The 18,701-nt window shown below is 35.2% G+C and overlaps 1 protein-coding gene across 8 annotated transcripts in view; it reads left to right on the plus strand.

Annotated features, from left to right (window-relative positions):
- CPEB3 (cytoplasmic polyadenylation element binding protein 3) overlaps positions 1-18,701 on the plus strand; it is a 99,167-nt gene that overhangs the window by 28,791 nt on the left and 51,675 nt on the right. For 6 of the 8 annotated variants that reach the window (XM_072869405.1, XM_072869406.1, XM_072869408.1 and 3 more), the window contains exons 3-4: positions 5,140-5,299; positions 17,454-17,510. In XM_072869405.1, the coding sequence (XP_072725506.1) occupies positions 5,140-5,299; positions 17,454-17,510 (217 nt within the window). The remainder of the gene's footprint in view (positions 1-5,139; positions 5,300-17,453; positions 17,511-18,701) is intronic. The other 2 variants (XM_072869409.1, XM_072869407.1) reach the window with 1 other exon arrangement.

An 18,701-nucleotide genomic window follows, 5' to 3' on the forward strand; every position in this document is an offset into this window, starting at 1 on the left:
TGGTGCAGGAAGCTTGAAAATCTAGGGCAGCATGAAAATGTAGAATGCTGAAATAAATTACTGAAACTGAGATATTGTTCAGAATACAGGAAGCTTGGAAGCTTAATAGGAAGTCAGTTAGCAGGTGGACTGAAATATATAGACATAGGGAAATGTATCTTTGGAAGGGTCTAGGTACCTGAGGTTTTGCTGCTTGCATACTAAAAAATAGGCATCTCTCAGCTCAATGTGTATTTTATGCTACAGATGCAGATGACTGTGCCAACAAGGGTTCAACACATGCATAAATACATGGTTAAGGATTTTGAGTATGGGCGACAGCTAGGCTTGGGCAACATGTGTTAGATTTCTGACATGCCTTCTCAGGGTAAAACTTTTCACTTTGTGACTGTAGTTTAATCAATTAATGGTTAAGTGTCTCCACTGTCATAATCCTCTGCAGAAACAGAAGAAAAAGATACAGCTTCAGTTTCTGGAGCAAGGTGCATGTTCTCCATGTCTCTGCCATGGAATATGTTGGTCATTTCCTTTTTTAGTTCATTAGTTCCAATTACTTCGGGCTACCTGTTCAAGCTGAAAGAGGTAGTAAGGAAGCCAGGCTGTATTAAGGTCCACTTAACACCTATTATGGCCCCAGCTATAGATCTGGTCTTGGCTTTGTCATCCATAATATAGTCATATACTCTTTTCTCATTCTTTACCTTTCCCTCTTACCAGTAACGACATGGTTTGTGTATCTATTGGGAGGGAACTGAAGTAGTGCTAGGTGTGCCTTGCCCTTACATGCCCATGTCCTGCCCATAGGGGCAGGACAAAGCACACCACATTACAGGGTATGGCAAAGGGAAAAAGTTATTTTGATTTCAAATGATATGCATACACGTCAATTACATACTTCAGGTACTGCTAGGTAATCTTTGTTTCATAATTAAGATAACCCTTAACTTTAAGAATGTCTTTTCCCCTCCTGGACTTTGCTGACACACTGATTACACCTCAGCCATCTCCCAGAATACGCAATACAGGCATCTGTCCTAGAGACAAACAGACCTCTTCAAAGCACTGTTTTGATTCATTCCTGGAGCTGGTTCATTATGCATATTGGATGGAGACTGGAGACCTCTGAAACATTATTACGGTTGTGTAATTAAAGACTAGCATAATACATATGCATGAAAGTGTAAAATGCAGGTAAAATACAAATTATTGTATTTTCTCATTTTATTTTAGTGTCTTGACTCTGCAGCAGTTATTTTTTCGGAAAGTTACTGTTTGATTTTTTTTCTTTGTTTAAATTAACAGACAGATTATAGATACTGTATTTTGTGACATTTTTAATCAGCCTTACAAGTAAGATATTTAAAGGTAGAAAGCTGAGACCCAACTTCAACTGGAGGTCCATTTCACTTTGTGATCCTTCAAAAACCTGATCCTGCATATGCATTTGTAATTTTTCACTATGCTTAAGATACACACTTTGAAGAGGTCTATGTCATGGATGAATGTATAAATAACAGCCAAGGGCTGGGATTTAAAGTTCTGGGACCCATATCTTCTCTAAGAGTTGTTATTACTAAGCTGTTTTTCTTTCTTTCAAGACTAGAGCATTGCAAGAACTGAAATATGCTGCCATGCACACTAGAAGCTAACAAGGAAGGAGGTGCTGTCTGTACACAGCAGAAGTACAACCCAACATGGGCAGGCTGGACTTAATCTTTTGCTAACTTAATGATGGCTGTGTAGTCAAAGGCAGTGCCTTGTAGCTGGAGATTTCTCTTTTATCCATAGTGTAGTTTATCTAAGTAGGTCTTAGGATCTTTGTCTTCTCTAGAAGACCCCAGCAGATTTTCCAGACTTGCTGGATTTTCAAACTGCTTTTCCAAGTTTTTTATTTTGCTTTATCATTCTGTAGTTTATATTTTGATTTCCATTCATGGTGCCAGTCCCAGAACTTCCTTGCAAAGTTCTCATGTGCTACTAAGGACCTTTAAGAATTGTTTCTGTTGTTGGGATTGTTTGGCAGTAGATTGGTAGGCTGTGGAACAATGCAAAAGGCAATTCCGGCGATGGAACAGTATCAGTTCACAAAACCAGGAGAACCTGTTAAAGCTGAGAAATAAGGAAACATCATCCTGTGCGTGTGTGTGCAGAAGCACTAGGCTTCTTGGAAGAAATTGCTGAATTTAGGAAAAAATCTTCAAATCTGTTGAGTACAAATGAGTTACTACTGAAATGAAAGCTACTAAGAAAAATGGTAGTAGCACTTTTACTTAGTAGCCCTTTTACTAGAACGTTAGCCCTGACTTATTCATTTTATCACCCACACTGCAAAATCTGTAGTCAGCATGCGTTATACTTAGACACATACCACAACATACTCGTAAAAATCTGTTGTGTCTAAATTTCCTTTACTTGATTTAGCTTGCTCAAGTACTATAGTGGGAAGTGTTATAATTGCCTAGGTAGAGGGTTTGGATTAAATTGATCTTCCTGTGTCCAATGTAGGTCTAATTTCATCTTGAAAGTATATTGCAGGTTTTTACGCCACTTAAAAGGTTAGAGAGATCCTACATTTTAGCAAACCTGCCCTGTATAGCCTTGCCTTTGATGTTATGATTTTTTTCTCCCGTTTTTTTCACGTGTCCATGTGCACAGCTCCTTCGGAAGTTTTAGAACAAAGTAGGACCTCCCAGGGATTTGCTGCTATAGTAGCATACTTAAAATATAACATGTATATGTTAATAAAGGACAATTAAATTCAATTTGTAGGCTGTGTCCTCTTCTGAACTCACTCCTTCTGGCCTCTAAGACTGTAATCTCAGGAATGTTTAAAGCTGGAATAAACTATCATTGTGGCAAAAGCAGCAGTCCTGCCCTTTTGCTCTCCTGCCAGTGTTGGTTTTGCCAGCTCAGCTCTGCTACAGCTGTGTAGTAAACCAGATCAGGGGACTGATCTGACTGAAAAATACCTCCCCACCCCTATTTAGGATATAAGCTGTATGTTTGCTTTCATATTTTCTCTTCAAAAAGATGCCATAGTTCAGTACCGTAACACCTGACCTCCTTACATATTCACAGTACAGGTATTTAAAAGGTGTTTAAAAGAAACAAATAGAAAAAGATGACTAAAATTCTTGCTTTGAGGGAATAATATAGATGCTATTTAATCAAGTTACTAATATATCACAAGAATGGATTTATTTTTTTTTTACATCCAAGTTATACTTTTAATTTTCAATCTAGCCTTGCATTTCTTTTAAGAAAGTGAACATGAAATGAAACAAACTATTCTCTCCTACTACATATTACCAAGCAGTGGGTTTTTTTAACCAAAATAAAGTTTTCTGTTAGGAAAAAAAAATTACCTTGGTGTTTGTTGGGTTTTTTGCTTTGTTTTGTTTTTTAATTTTATTTTTATTTTTCAAGATCTATTTTAGATTTCCTGGACATAAATTTTATTTTATTTTCCATATGTATTGATCCACTTGGATAGGTGAAAAAGTACTCTTAAATACAGTATACAAATGTTGGCATTCTAAGCAGCTGTAGAAGACATAGAAATCGTCAACAATGAAAACTGAAAATCAGTGAGTTCATTTGAACTTTAGTGCTTAGTATAGCTTCTAACAAAAATCAACTATTGTTCTTTGGACATCATGTTTGACTGCCATGAAGTGCTCAGCAGATGAAATAAATGTGTGAAGAAAATAATGCTAGTCCATTTACAGAAAATACAAAATTAGCATGTTGGAGAAGGGAAGTTGCATCTTCAGTGTAGAGTAGGCAGGCTGTGGGAACATGAGATTTTTGGCAATAGGAAGATCTGTATTTCAGAGGTCTCTGTAACAGCAAACTTTTAATAACATGTATTTATTTGAATTCCAGAACAGGAATATTACAAGAAAGCTTAATTATGCCAATTAAGTCATTCTCTCCTTTAGTTTTATTTAAAGACAACCTAAGAAAAAGAGAGTTCAAGAGAAATAATACCTATTAAGAGAAAACTTGTGTTACATTTTCTATGGATACTGCTGCTTCTTGTCTGAAAATTTTAAATTTTATTCTTTCAAGCAAGAGGATTATCTTGTAGTAACCAGCATGTGGAAAACATTGTTCCAGGAATTTTGGGGGCATATTACTATGAAGGTTTCAGTTTGCAGAGTAGAATGTTCTACCACTCTTATTTTACAATTATTATTAATTGTAGCATAATATAGTATACAAAGAAAAACTGCTATCTTTTACATACTTGTGCTTTACTTTTTTTTAATGATAGCAATGAGAAAAAGAAAATTGTTTTTTAGAAACTGTCTGACTACCACAAGGGGACCATTCTGTTATGCTGTCCCATTGTGTACAGTACTCTAGATACATGGACATGGGTAGATTGTTCCTTCCATGAGATTGTTCCTGAACCTTGAAACTGCTTATTTTAATAGGCCTGCTAAAGGTTGTTTGTGGGTTGTTTTTTTTTTTTCTTTTTCCCTTTTACTCACTTAAAAAACAGAAGCTGAACTACAATGCATTAAAAATGAGAGTCAAACAATACAAACCAACCCTTGCTCAGGTTTTTGAGTGCCCTAGTCTGAACGTGTTGCATCTCCTATCTTGCTTTTTGTTCTGTCTTGCATCTAGTGTACTTTCCTTAAACCTGTGAGATTCATGTTAGACACCTGAAGAATTACTTGGTACTTTCTGGAGCAAATGTACCTGCTGGCATCTTGAGCATTGCTTGCTTCTGCTTCTGAACTGTGACAAGAGGCAGATGATGTAAAAAAAAATCTCTGAATTCTGAAACAATTTCACTTACCCAGTGTAAACATTAATATTCCTTTATTTCTAAGTTCTTATTTAAATGATAATTTTTAGAATTAATGATTGTTTGTATATATATTTTTAGAAATATGAAAAAGCCTCTCTGCATAGCTGAACTGGTGAAAGCAGCAGTTGCAAAATGAAGGGTATCATTTTAACAACTGTAGGCTTATATTTATGAATTTTTAGTAATATAGAAAGTTCTGTCAAGAAGAAATGTAGAATTGGATGCTGGAGTTTTATAAAATAAGAAATGAGCCTGTGTTAGAAAATGATTTTTTATATAACAGTCTTTCTTTCCTTTTTTTTTTTTTTTTCTTCTAGGACCGGAATAGGCCCTATGACACTTTTAACTTGCACTCTTTGGAAAATTCCTTAATGGATATGATAAGGACTGATCATGAGCCTCTGAAAGGTAAACACTACCCTCCCAGTGGCCCACCAATGAGTTTCGCTGATATAATGTGGAGGAATCATTTTACAGGTTAGGAATATTCATATGTCCATGCTTGCTTGGTGTTTAAACAAAATCAGCTTCTCAGTATTGCTATAAACTTTTTGCTAATGAATAAGTTGTCAGTTATGTAAAACTTCTGTTTTCCCATCTTAAGATAATAATCTCTACTGTAGGAAGAGAAGGTGAAATGTGTATACATTTATTATAAGTGCACAATCGTATTATTATCTAAATGGCATTTCTGAAACTTGGTTTTGTGTATCAGCACAGTTGGGTCTCCTGCTGGAGTCACTCAGTTCAGAAAATGTGTAGCGCAGCTGGAGTCCAATTGTTATCTTCAACATCTTATTCAAAGTTAATACTACGCTTATTTTTGGATCATCAGCTAGTATACAGGGTTCTAAAACAACCACTGTATCAAGCTTACTCTTTACAGTTGTTTCAGGTTTCTTTAAAAAAAAAAAGTATCTTAATTTGGATTTCAAATTGTTAGGAGGAGCCAAAAGCTATTAGACGTTGTTAAGTGCTGGGAAAGTTTTGATTATTTATGCTACTAAACTGTGTTTGTTCTACCAGGTGTAGCACTGGAGGTTAAACCATTTCTAATACTTAGCTGATACTGAATAGTGAAAGGTTGTGGCAGCATTTCAATGAATAAATATTCCTGATCAACCTGCACACTCCTCTGTCTTAATCTTTCATTGGTTAAGTTTAAAAATAGGTACACATTCTTGCTCACATGCATTCTTGCTAACTTTGAAGATTGAAGCTAATAGTAAACCATATACAAAGGAAGTACTGAGCTAGAAACGATTCCCAAACTCAGGAGTCCTCCCAAGTCAGGCCACTGGTACTGATAGAGAAGAGATTTAGTTGTGTATGGCACTTCCTATGCTAATGCTTATATATATACTTTTCTAATGTCACGACTGCCTCATTTGCTCCACTCCCCATTTGTATATTACATGTAGAAAAATATTTTTTCTTGGTCTAAGGTCTTGTGCCTTTTTCACCATCTTTCTGGGTACAGAGTTTTTTTACAATCGTACCAAACTGGGTTCTGTACTCTCAGCTCTTTTAACCTGTGCTTTCCACTATTATCTTGAAATTTGCTGTGCTATAGCCTTCATATGTCTTTAACCATTATTCATCTGTCTAAAATGGCAAGAAATACTCTCATACTTATTCTGATCATAGTCCTCCAAAATAAGTGTTAACCTGAAACTTACAAAAAACAAACTCAACAAAATTGAGATTTCTGCTGGATATACATTTCATATGGCTGGTATTAAAAAAAAAAAAAAATCCAAACTGCTAGTAAGTAGATTTAAGTATTTATTGTATCTTATTAAATGTATTATAATCTAGCTAAAACTCGATATTTTTTAAATCAGTATTTATTTAAATATACAAAGTGAGACTAATTTTTTAAAGACTGAATTTCCATATGAACCTGAGCATGGAAAAGATGAGAAAGATTGGATTAGAAATTGTATTACTCTAGAAAAAGACTTTAACATCATATAAGTGCATTTTTGCTTACAATTTTATTATTGTCTCTTTATAACCATTTTAAAATGTTTTTTTATCAGAATATTAGCACATAAAGTAATAATGGGTACAGATCTTTAATTCTTTAGTGTTGTTGGGTCATTCTATCAAGAATAGTATGCAATACTCAGCTGAGCTAGTCTATGTAAGTGTTGCAAGTGGCATATTCCACAGCTGCACCTGAGTGTCATAACGCTATTTAATGTTGGTGTTTTGCATGAGGTAGAAATGAAATTCTTGGTTTCATTAAGCATCTTCATGCTTTTCAAGAAAAGTATCCTTTCCAAAACAAACTTAATATTTTCATCTCTACTAGGTATTAATTTATGTAGGAGACTGACTAGTTTAAATGAACATTTGAAAGCAGTAGGAACTGTTTCCTTCTTTTCAAAAAGTAAAACCAAAGAGTTGGGTATTAATTGTAAAGTTTGAGTTGATCTTTTCCATTCGCCAGTGGGACTGTTGGCTTTACTTTTTTGTCACTTACTGGGTGTGCTCTTTCTAACCATCTCATTTTCTCACTCAGTGCTGCTCACCTGTTTTGGCCTTCCTGCCTCATTACGTAGCTCTCTTCCAGCTTCCAGTCCAGTAACTGTTAGAGAAGTCTTGTTTACTATTAGTTACGTGTCTCTGTCTCTGCCCAGCTGTTTTTTTTCCCCATTGATATAGTTAATTCCCTGTCTTGCTTTCTTTTCCTCCTCCCTCTAACTACAGGGCTTACTTTGCTAACCTCCAGCCTTGGCTTGACCTAGCATGCACTTTCCTCTACTCCTGTTTTCACACTATGCATCATGAGTGGCACTATTCGTAGGAGTGGCTGTTTCAGGACTTGTTCATTCTCCCTTCCAGGAAGTGTTGTCTTTGTGTTAGACAGATTTATGTTATGATTTTAACTGAATCTTTTTCATAAAAACCTAACTGTTTTTCTGCAAACATTGATCTACTCCTCATATCACTTTCCTATTGCATTTTAGTTGTTGCCTTTTCAGTGAAAAATGGTCTTGACTCTTCCCCTGTACCTCCAGCTTTCTGCTTTTCCTCTACCAAAGATGCAGAAGGTTTTCAACTCCTGTCTTTCTCTGCACCTTCCTCAGATTTCACTTAATCTTGTCTTCTAAACTCACTTGCTTTTTTCTTATTTATCCTACTCTCCTCTGGCTCTCCTCCTTAAAGTAGCAGCACATTTTAGTCTGTAATCACCTTGAGAAAGTAAGTGATCGACTGCTTGCTTTTGCTTGTTTCTTAAGTCATTGTCACATTTTCATTTATTTTCACCTTGAAGCTTTTTGAATATAGTGGTTATGTACTTCAGCTTGATTTTTCAGTTCCTCAGACTTTCCTGTGTGAATGCCTCTTGTGCGAGATTTCAATTGCTCTTTCTGGAATCTTATTAACTTAACCAAATCTCAGAGCTACTTCCTCTTCATTTTACCTCCTTTGTCTTTCATAGTAAACTGAGTGTGTTTTTTCCCTTTAAATTTTCCCTTCCCCTGGCATCTGTGACTGTCCTCTCTTAGTTTTTGTGCAGCTTTTTCTTGTGTAGATAGAAAGTAAAACAACCACAAAAATCCTGGTTTAAAGAACAGATAAAGAAAAATAATGAGATGGCTTTCAAATGACTTTTTAAATTGTTCACCTTTTGGTAAACGACCCTTGTTTTCTCAAACAATTTTAGTTAACAGTGCTTACATGTCACTTCGCCTTATATTTACTATCCAAATTTTTAAATAGAAGGGGTAAAAAGATGAGTACCAAAAGCCTCTGATTTTGAAAACACAGAAAGATTTAATTCTAGAAAAGCTATGCATGTCTTGAAGCCTCCAATGCATGTTACAAAGCCAGTGCAGCTATTTCAGGATCATTTCAGCCTGCTGCTGGCAGCAAAGTCCTCAGCAAATGTGTATTTTTAGAAGTACTGTCCTGTCTGTATGTGTATTCATTAGTAAAATATTTCAGGTGGTTTATCTGAAGTTCGAAACTTTGCTTGGAACATAGCCCCTCTTGGCATATGTGCCCCCTCACATCCCAGAAGATACTTGAAACAAAAAATAATTATATTGGATATAGAACAAGGGCTCTAGATTAGAATGTGGATGGGAGGGTCAACCATAAAACATTCTCACGTGAAGACCAAACTGAAATGGTTCTGGGATATTTTCTTCTCATTTTGGGGTATAAGTTCCTCATGCTCTGCATTGTTCAGTGGAGGTAGTGGAGAAGCTCAGGGGTGAGAAAGGAAGAGTCTATCCTCTTGTTTCTAGTAGTTGAAGCTTTCTACCTTCTCTGAATCTGAGGTGTGATCAGACTTTGTCCTGCAGGCCACGGAAATTGAATTTATTTCAAGGTCACCAAAGCAGGTCACTTTTTTTAAAGCATGATCCACTTGTCCTTGAGAGGGCATGTGATTAAGTGACTTTTTTTGGGGGGTGTTGCTTTCAAGTGTGGAACAAGAGAAAGGCTGAAGGATTGTTAGTGCAGCAGAAACTAACTGATCCTCAGTCTTGCAGTATTGAATTACTTATATTGAGCAAGTGCTAACTTAGTCTGATTGGCAGGCTGGCTTGGTGCTCTCCAGCTAGGAGAGTAGGGTCACTTAGTTCTTTTTGGGTCTTTCTTGCTGTAAGAGAGATTTGATACCTAGCTCTGAGGTTTCTGGACTTAGATAAATTACCAGCTTATCCATCTATGTTGCATTTTATCTTGAGCCCAGTCTTGGGAGAAGGTGTTCAGTGTCGGCTCTTATTCTGTTTCTGACTAAAACTGATTTCTTTTTCTCAGCTTGTCCTACCAGATAGGGGTACCCTGCTGTAGGTTCCTGTCTTTCTATCCTCGTAGTCTGGGAACTGTGTAACTTTACAAATTGTTTACCATTTTCATGCTTTGAGATCTAAAGAATGTAAACTCATTAAAAAGGAAGTCTCATTTTCTTTTCTGCCAAGACAGTTAGGCAGACTTCCTTACCAGCTTTCTCTGCCATCAAGACCAGCTTCAACATTTTTCTTCTCTTTCAGTCAATACTTGTAAATCCTTTTCTCCTTTCAAAAAGGAGGGAAAAAAGAGGAAAAGTACAATAAAGGAATTGTTAAGCTTGTTCTAGTTAAAGACAAATTACTGTATATGGCCAAAGGTATCTGGTTGTTCCCTGTGTCAGTCATAACCAGGCCTGTATAACAGAAGTATGCAATATTTTCTAAGATGTTTTTCCTGAACTGTCTTATTTTCCGAGTTGCCATTAAAATATATTATACACTACAAAAACATGGAAGAGAGTTTTGCTTTAATGAGGAAAGGATATATTTGAAGTATTTTATAACCTGTTGGTATTTATGTACTGCTTCTACCTAATGCTGTAGGGCAGAACTGAATTATCAGAATAGCTATGGGTAGATGCTACTTATTACTGACTAAAACATTGCTTTCCTACATCAAAGTGTCTCCTGTCTATGGTGTAATATGTCACTGTTGCAATATGTTTATCCATGTCAAACTATTGCATTACAACACAAACAGAGGCATTCTGATCTATAAAAAATATTTTGATCAGTAGTAACTAGCAGCTGCCTTTGTTCTATTTTTAAATAATTAAATAAAATATTTCAGCTGTGTTAGATCATATGCTGTGCACAGGTGCTACTGACAGGTCTTGAAACTGAATCAAAATATAAAATTCAGGAGAGAAATCCTGTCCCTTCAAAATATTTATTTTAAATTTACTGTTACAGTAGATAACTAATATTTGGGTTTTATTCTAAATCAGAATGGAAATGAGCTTTGTAATGTGCAAATCTCCAACAAAAATTCTGAGGTTTTTATAAAGTATCAATGTGACACATCTTCAAGTATGAGTATTTGGAGACAACACATGTACAAGGAGAATTTCAAGAGTAGGCTCTATTAAAACTAATTTTAATGGATATGATCCTGTAGAAGGATACATAAAATATGTGCTGATTATGTCATAATATTTCAGTAGAATGTACATACTTCCTGACTATGTTAGCATTTGTTGTTCTGAGATTGTTTGAGACTTTGAATACCAATGTACAACAGTTCAGAGGTAGAAACAGCGTCTGTGGGGAAACTTTTTATCTTGATTTTCAATACTTAATATGAATGACATCCATACATTTGCACAACAGAAAACTGAAGTTACTGGGTTTACTACTTTTTAACTATTGTAAAGACTGTATCAGGTCATATGAAAACTAGGTAAAATTTAAGATTTCCTGTTTACATTTAACTTAACTATGTTGTTTATGAGGTTTGACGGCAGTGTTTGAAGATTACATGCAACTTAGACAATATTCTAATACATGTAGAATGGACTTTTACTTTTCCATCTTGATCTTCAGTTAACTTCAATGCATGCCACCAGATTTTGTTCAGCTGTAATTGTTCATAAGCTTTTTGTAAGCCAAGCAGTAAGTTTGCCACATGACCTGAGAAAAGTGAAGGTGAATGGCTCAGTTTTGTGTTTGCAGTCAGCAGCTGAACACAAAGGTTGTGCAAATAGAACAAATGTCATTTCAGTCCTAGAAATGGTGCCACCCAGTTAGAGCTTTTAGCCACACTTTTGTTAGAAAGAAGTGCACCGTAACAGCATTTCTCAAAATCTCAAATCAGATACCTTTCTGTAAATGCACATGAAAACCAAAGTGAGCAGACAGATGTTTGCACATCTATTTGTGTGTAAAATTAGGCCACTCAAGCTAATCCTTTTAAAGGAAACATACTCTGTTTCCTTTCCATTTGAAACTCTGCTTATTTAAGAAAATCCTCTTTAATTTTTTTTTTTTCAGTACAGAATATGACCATTAAATGGTTCATATTTCTTAAATAAGTGCTTTCTTCAATGATCCTGTAGTACGATCATACTTCCTAGTTTGCTGCTGGCATCCAGCATGTCCTTGTCTTTGACCTGCTGAATCTGTTTTGGGCAGGATTGGTGGGGTTTTTTGTTTGCTTTGTTTAGTTTAAGGAGGGGTGATACAGATATCAATTTTTCCTTTATTTCCATTTTTTCATTGGCCCACAAAGACATAAAGTTCTTTTTCTTTTTTCTTTTTTTCTTCTTCACTTCTCTACTGTTTTGAGGGGTTTGTATGTTTTAGCATAGATTGCTAATGGAAAAGTCTGCTTTCATATTGGTTTATTTTATTCCCCCCAAACTCGCCAATAAGAATACCAATGTTGTTCTTTTGAGTACAGTTCTAGAACTACATGTAGAATGGGTATATGTGTACATATACTTGTCTACCCCTTACAACTAAAGCCAAATTTCTTTTTATATTCATCAGGTCTTGCTTTTAAAGTACTCATATTTTGAAAATATAACTGTTCTCAAGCTAAAAATGTTGGCACTACTTAAATATAGGCAAGACCTTTGTGTTTTATTGGAGCAATGTAATTTACTTATGAAGAGTGCATTTCGTTGTAATGTATATGCTGTTATATTTTGTAGGTTGCTTTCTCTACTGATGGCATATATTTGTTTAGTCAGTGATAGGAAGAAGTTAGTATCAGCAAGCTTTATTACTGATATTCATAGCTGATAATTATACACTTCTGTTCACATTGCCACAATATGTATTTGCACACTAAAAATATATACGTGTGAACACAGTAATAGTTCTTCATATTTCCCTTCTGGCAAACAGTAGTATTTTTGTTCTGCTGACTATGTTAATGTGTAAAAGATATGTAAGTCCCAAGTAGGTGTTTAAATTATGGGTGTGAACAAATGTCAGATAGACTTAAGAAAAGGAGGGGGGGGGGGGGGGGGGGGAGAAAAAAGAAACAATCTCAACAAACTTCTTCAGTTACCTTTTATTTTTATAATTCTTTATGCAGACCCTTGCTTACACAGTTCTTGCTTTTGAAATTGGTCTGGGCAGGTATGTTGAGTTAGTGTAGCATCAGTTTCAGGTATCTGTATTTTTGGGGGAAGAGGAGAGAGAATGGTCTGAGGTCTACTCAGGTAAAAATGATTAGAATTCTTATATATACACACACACATGCTTCATGCTTTTTGGCCATTTATGAATCATTCAGCAAAGACTCATGGATGAGCTGGAGTATGGGGGGGTGTGTGTGGGGGGGTGTTAGGCTGTGCTGTAAACTAGACCCCTGAATACATATGGGTCAAAATAATCTTTTTGTTTCAGATGTTTGAGGGAATACTGGTCTTGCATTGATTTTTGCACTTTTCTGTGTCTAAACTTTGCTCTACCCCACTTGCTACCTGTCCATCCAAATAACTATTGCTGTTTTGTAATGCCTTTTGTTGGCACCAACTATGAAATAATTTGATAGAAGAGATAAGAATGATAAAGGAGATATTATTACTAAGGAAGTATAGCAGACCTAGTCCTGTTGCCAGTTTCATTTGACCTTGCCACTGGAGTATCTAGTCATAACTTGTAACTGATATCAACAATGATCTTAAGAACTATGTGAGAGGAAGTTCTTATTCCCCATAAGTTCAGGACATGTCAAAAGCAGGCCAGCTTTGCTATTTTCTAGCAAATCTTATGCCAAGTACCAATTGCTGAATTGGAGTAAGTAGTCAATCTTGGTGAAAGCCATGAGGTATAACAGTGCAAGAAGTTTTACTCAATATATAACCAACGAACATTGTTTCTTGAAACTTTGATTGTAACATGAAAATGGTGAGAATAGGTAACTGTAATCTTAAAAATCCTTCACTGAGTGAGTGTTCATGTCCGGGAGCTGATTAGGATTTCACAAGTTCAAAAAACTGTAGAGCACTTAGGAAGAGAAAATGAATAAAAAGAGGAAATTAATAAAAAGAGAAAATGAATTCAGAAATCTCTTAAAGCAAATACAGTAGTTAGAGATCTGGAACTGGTTAATCACTGGTGTTTGTTTCAGATGTGGGAAAATGATGGTAATACCAGCACATATATACAAAGATGAAATCAAAAATTGATTTTACACTTACTTGTAAACAGATTGTGCTTGTAAGCTTGAATATCTGCTAAAGATAGTGGATTTTAAAGTTGAGATTAAGGCAACCATTATAGGCAAGCCTGGCACTAGACACTGTCAAAAAACTGCGGTAGTGGTAAAACTGTGCCTGATAGCCAGGTTTGTTATTTCTGGAACAACATTCTTTCTCAAAACTGTTCATGTAACTTGAAATTATCTAGACAATTAAAAAAAAATCACGTTATCTATTTGTGAAAGATTTAATAAAGAGATTCATATGTGGGAAGGGTATACTTCCTTAAGTTATTGGAAATATTTCAGAATTGTTTCAAAATCATGACTCTCTTCTACAAAGAATGACGTGCAGTTAAATTCCATTTAACATCATCTTATTTCCAATATAATAGAAAAGAGAAGATGCACATACTTGAGGTGTGCTCTAAGAAGGAATTGGGCTCTCTGCCATGACAAGCATGATATTGGACATGCAGCAGAGCACTCAGGCAGTCCAGCCAGAAAAGTCTTTCCAAATGCTGTTAGGAGTGAGAATTTAAGGAATTTAATGACATAAGATGTGCAAAAGAGCAGCCTGGGCTATACAAGAATCATTAAACCCTGGTTTATACTCTGAAATGTTTAAAGAGCAAGAAGTATACAACTGGATTTTTTAAAATTATTATTAGGAAATGAAAAGACGTAAAAGAGTGATTAGTGTTGCAGCGTAACTGCAGTAATATAAGTGTGTGTTATAAAAGCACATAATTGAAAATGTACTCAGTAGATAGTTATGAAACCAAGACAGGCAAACTGAAAATGGCAGATGTACACTGAATACAAGTACTGGGGATGTTGTTACTGGAAGGGTTCCTATTTATGACTTCAGTGAACTGCTAGAGTCCATAACTTATATGCTCTAACTTCTCTGTGTTTCTGTTTATTGTGCTTAAGATTCTTGAAAAGTAGAAATTTTTATCAAGAGATTTCATTTGAAAACTATAATTAGAAATATGTGCTTATTGGTAAAGGTCCAACTTGGTAAAGGTCCAGGTAGCATACACGTGCTTTTTTAAAAATTGATTGTTTTCCGATAGTCATTTCTGTGTTTAACCCAAATATGTCCCTGAAAGTACATATTCTTAATTACATTTCACAGTTTTACATTGCAGCTTTAAATGAATAAATTCATAATTTCCTTTTTGTGCTTTATTCTTGTTCCTTAGATAATTATGCAGTTTTGTAATCTGCATATGGCCTCTTTTTTTTCTATTGAATAATTTGCTTCAAACAGCAAGATATTCAAATGTTGTAGCTAATATGAAAGGCTATTTAATGATTGCTAACTAATTGTCTTGAGTGGTGCATTACCAGTCTGTTTTGAATGCTTTTAACACAGGTGTGTTTTGAAAGTATGCCATTAATTTGTTTCTATAGAATTGTACTAGGGGACCTCTGAAGATGCACAGAATTATCCCACACTGTTGCTTAGCTCAGTGTGAGAACATGTCCTTCTGCTTGTGCTGCTCTGTATTTTCTGCTCCTCTTAAAAGATAGCTGACAAGAACTGTTTAAAAATAGCAGGCCAAGGGCAGGTGACAACATGTCACACAAGCAGCACCTGGTCCAGTGACAGCCTGGAGGGAGGAAAAAAACAAACCCAGATGTCACAGATACGATTCTATTTCTGAAGCTGGTCAAACAGCAGAATTTCAGCTTCAGCAAAGGAAAAGAGAAGCACCCATCCAAACATTATGCATTCAAATTCTGCTCTAGTTTTTTCATAGCAGTTCCCTTTTTTCTATTACAAGCATTAGTTTACAAGTATAGGTTATTATATACACCTTTTCTCTTTACAAGTAATACCTGTAACCTCACGCTTATTAATATGCTGTTAAGGAAAATGGAATTAATGTCAATCTGGCAAGATTTCTGAAATATTTTAGCACAAGCTTATACTAACTGAAATAATAGCAGCTTTAATGTTTCTGCAGTGCCAGATTAATGTGAAAATATGTATAGGAGAATTATGTCTGTAATTAGGAAATCTGAAGTAGTTAATGAAGATCTCTTTAAGAAGCTTTGCTCAAGGAGCTGGAAAGTAAAAATGGAAATTTTATTTACCTTCCTTCTGCCCCCACTTCTTTCTGGAGGTGCTGTTTGCTTCACAGTCTTATCGTGGCGACACTTTTTTCTAAAAGAATGAGAAAATTATAATGTGAAGAAGATATTTGCTTTTCTTAAACTGCTTGTGACTTAGTTTCAGAAGTGTACTGAAACTTCATGTTGCATCTGTTCAGAAAGTATATTAGTTACAGCACAGCAGTCTCTGTGACTGGAAATAGAAGGCTTTAACTTATTGATAGGAACTAAAAATGTTGGAGAAGGTTGGCTTTAGTTCTGCTTTGTCAAAGCTTATTTGTTAAAACTTGGTTTTGCAGAAGTATGGAAGATAATTTACACTACAGGAACTTAACAGTTATATTAGTTCTTCAGTATAGTGAATGGGTCTTGAGCTCCCATATTTGAGTGCCAATGTAGTGAAGAAATGTAAACTGCCTCCTTCCTTAGCTCCCAAACTTAACCACAGATCTAGAGATAAGGAGAGCATATGAAATGGATTAAAACACTTGTAAGTAATTGAAATACATTTTTCTGTGGCTATAACAATCCTTTAATATCTTTTTCCAAACAAGGACTAATATCAATTACAGCTTTCAAATTGTTTTGGGGGGGTTAATTAAGAGAGTCCTGTTACAAAGTTTCTTCAGGGTAGGTTTTTAATACTTCAGCTCAGTTAAAGAGTATCTAAAACTAAAACTAATTTGAATAGTAGTAGAGTTGGCTCATTTCTTGCTTTGATGGTAAAAGTAGATTTCAGTATACTATGTCTCCTTTGAAACAAAGTAACCATGTGTGAATTTGTTCCCACTTCCAGTTCCTGAAGTCATCAGAGATCTTCTTAAGCCAACCTTTTAATGGTTAAATCTCACCTGAGAAATTTGGTACTATTTTGCATCTCTCTAGCTTCCTGGAAACTGGCAACAGCAGAGTTCATTTGAATTTCGTGGTGAACCTTCTGTATATGATGGTCCCATACTGTGGGTCAAGAATAAATATTTTTCAAAGTACATATGAATGTACTCCGTGAGAACAATGCTCCCTCCAATCCATTATCTTATCTCAAATAGTAAGTGATAGAAGATTCTTAGGGAAGAATACAAAAACAGGGTAAGCACTCTGCCTCCAACTATCTGTTAACTCTAGAGCTTCTGGTGTCACAGGTAGTATGGACAATAGTGATTTATTTTTACCAATTAAGTGGAGTTTTTGTAATGCAGTACTTGTTATTTGAAGCCTACTATAAATGGCATGACTGCAGCAAGGTTAAACTTTGAGGCCTTATTTTGAAAGGGTAAACATAATACTTTCCTAGTACAAAGCAAAGGGATGTATTACAAAATAATTATTTCATTGTTTATTTTGTGATTTTCAATATTTTAAGTACATAACACTAAATATACTACGGTGTTAAATATCTTAAATATGTATACTTGGGAAGTTGTCTTCAGTAGATGGAAGATTCAGCTACCCAGACTGTTCATCCCCTTTAGCAACTTTTCATATTAACAAATTTAATTCAGTTTTGAAATAAAAACATTAAAAATAGCTTTTATTTACATTGCAGGGCGTATGGGAATAAACTTCCATCATCCAGGAACAGACAATATAATGGCTCTTAATAGTAAGTAGTTAATATCTAATGACTAATATTGTCATGTTGAATATTATTTCTTACATTTATTGTGTTTGTAGCTGTACAGTCAGACATAAATGTGTGTAATAATATTTGCACAGAAGTTTATGTGCACTATCTTAAAATTATTTTCATAAATTATCTCTGATTTTATTGGTGGAATTGGTGATTCTTTATATTAGCTTTATAGTAGCTTTATGTGTACCACTGGAAGCTTCATAATGCCTGCTATGGATAATATTACAAAACAATCTCTGTTGTTCCCTCTTTTGTGGGTGTGTGTGCTTGTTAAATCTGTTACTTTAATTTCTGATATATTTCTCCTTGTTGGGATGAGTCATTACAAGTTTTGCATACAATTACATTGGCTGATGGAGTTTACTTTGTTGGTTTCCCTAAAACATCATATAGACAGGACTGGAGAGAACGTTTAGACATTTAAATGATGAGGAAAAAGTGTGGGAGTGAATGTCACTGAAAGGTTATTGCTTTTGTTTGTGTTGGAAAATAAAAATAAATTTTAAAAATCCAGTCATGAACATATGCATTCAAAAAACTTGCCCAAATGGATCTGGAACCTCTAGAGACAGCCTCATATCATGTGGGGTGGTGGGGTGTTAGGCACCACCAGCATAATGTAGAACTGAACTATGCAAATCAAAGCATAGTTTTGTCCCTCTAATCCGAAGAAACACTAACTATTTTGAAATGTCCATTTCTGCTTACAATGTTGTATACTGTGTATAGTTGAAAACTGCAGGTTTTTTAGAGTCTTAAAATTAGATTGGTTTTTGTGTAGTACCAAACAGAATTAAGAAATAGTTTATAAATGTGAAGAGCTGAAAATTTGTAATAGACAAGATGCAAGGGTTTTAACATTTGGCTTTAAATGTGAGCTTTTGGAACGTATAAGACTTTGTGCTCTTTTTCTTAGTTTTACACTGTTAATGATGAGGTGATATTTTGCAGAGTTTCTGTTGTCATAGTTAGCATATATGCCCCATTTTCTTATGGGCACATGAAATGATGGTAAACTAAGTAATTAACTGGGAGAAATGCTCCATTTGATTAAAGACTTGATTATAAAGGGGAGGATGGTCATGCGGGTGTGCGTGTGTGTAAATAAGTTCTACACAGTACAGTCTGCTGCTGTTTGACATGAATTCTGGTCTCAGAATG

Source organism: Ciconia boyciana, chromosome 8, assembly GCF_034638445.1.
Source record: "Ciconia boyciana chromosome 8, ASM3463844v1, whole genome shotgun sequence".
NCBI classification, from domain to species: Eukaryota; Metazoa; Chordata; class Aves; order Ciconiiformes; family Ciconiidae; genus Ciconia; species Ciconia boyciana.